Consider the following 1,135-nt stretch of genomic DNA (forward strand, 5'->3'; position numbering starts at 1 on the left):
AAAGAAAAAAAGAAAAATAAGATTTAAAGACTATTTTACCAATAATATACACCTCATCAAGGGGCTGTGAGAAGCACAGGAAAGGCGATCTGGACTAGCAAGCACTTTACAAAATTGGCTATCATTATGACTGATTCTCAATTGCTTTTCTAAATAATTTGAATTTTCATCCTTATTTTATCTATGGACAACCTATATAGTTTTTAAAATTTTTTATGAGTTTATTACATTAATCATTAATTCCAAGTAATAATTATTTACTAATATGCAACTTACACTAACTGGTTAATTTTCTTCTGCTGCTCCTTAGATCTTCTGTAATTTAGCAGCTCACTTTGTTTTGGTGTGTCAACACCTATGTCTTTGGGGGGACGGACAATAGGGGGCAACTTCAAGTTCAAAGCCTCCTTTTCTGCTGTTATGGCATTTTTTTTTGGATCTGACATCTTGGTCTCCTAAGGATTAAAATACTCTATACCCTGAAAAGAAAAAAGTCATACAGACATAATTGCATGAGATCAAGCCTCAATATATTCAGTGTATCTTACACACCGATAGCATAAATGAAATTCCATACCTTCTCAGATTAACTTGCCAAGTATAGTAGTGGTTAAAGAATGACAGTTGAGATGAGTAGGCAGGGGTTCTAAACATAGCTCTACTGGTCACTTCCTATGAAGAAACGAAACCAGATATTTGTTCCTTATGATTAGAAACTAAGGAACTGAATTAAGTGTGCTCAGAATAGCCTTTCAACTCCGAAACCCAGGGTTTGTTGTTTCCCCTAGAGGCAAACCACAACAAAATCTAGTTGTTAAGAGAGAATGCCCCTCCCCCAAGCTGGTATTTAATAGCATTAACATTTTTCAAAACATTACTGAATCAGTCTGGCTAATATCATAGAAAGTGATATTATGATTGACAAAAATAGTCATACTTAATGCAAAGCAAAAGTAAAACATATACACACATGTTAACTATGGTATCAACTACACTTTCTCGAAAGCCCCAAGGATTTGGAGATTTTTCTGCAGGTACCCAATTAACAGATCTCAGAGGGATAGGGGGAGAAATACAAAGAACTGGTACCTATTTAACCGTCTTGTTCATCCTGTAGAGAGAGACTTAGGAGATT

At 35.1% G+C, this 1,135-nt stretch overlaps 1 protein-coding gene across 1 annotated transcript in view; it reads right to left on the minus strand.

Moving 5' to 3' along the window:
- Positions 1-1,135, minus strand: part of Dnah12 (dynein axonemal heavy chain 12) — a 164,246-nt gene extending 163,111 nt beyond the window's left edge. Inside the window, exons 1-3 of the mRNA XM_013346907.2 lie at positions 1,090-1,135; positions 578-784; positions 277-479 (exon numbers count right to left, since the gene is read on the minus strand). Of these exons, the coding sequence (XP_013202361.1) occupies positions 277-446 (170 nt within the window). The 5' untranslated portion in view covers positions 447-479; positions 578-784; positions 1,090-1,135. The remainder of the gene's footprint in view (positions 1-276; positions 480-577; positions 785-1,089) is intronic.

The sequence above is a fragment of the Microtus ochrogaster genome, chromosome 6 (assembly GCF_000317375.1).
Source record: "Microtus ochrogaster isolate Prairie Vole_2 chromosome 6, MicOch1.0, whole genome shotgun sequence".
NCBI classification, from domain to species: domain Eukaryota; kingdom Metazoa; phylum Chordata; class Mammalia; order Rodentia; family Cricetidae; genus Microtus; species Microtus ochrogaster.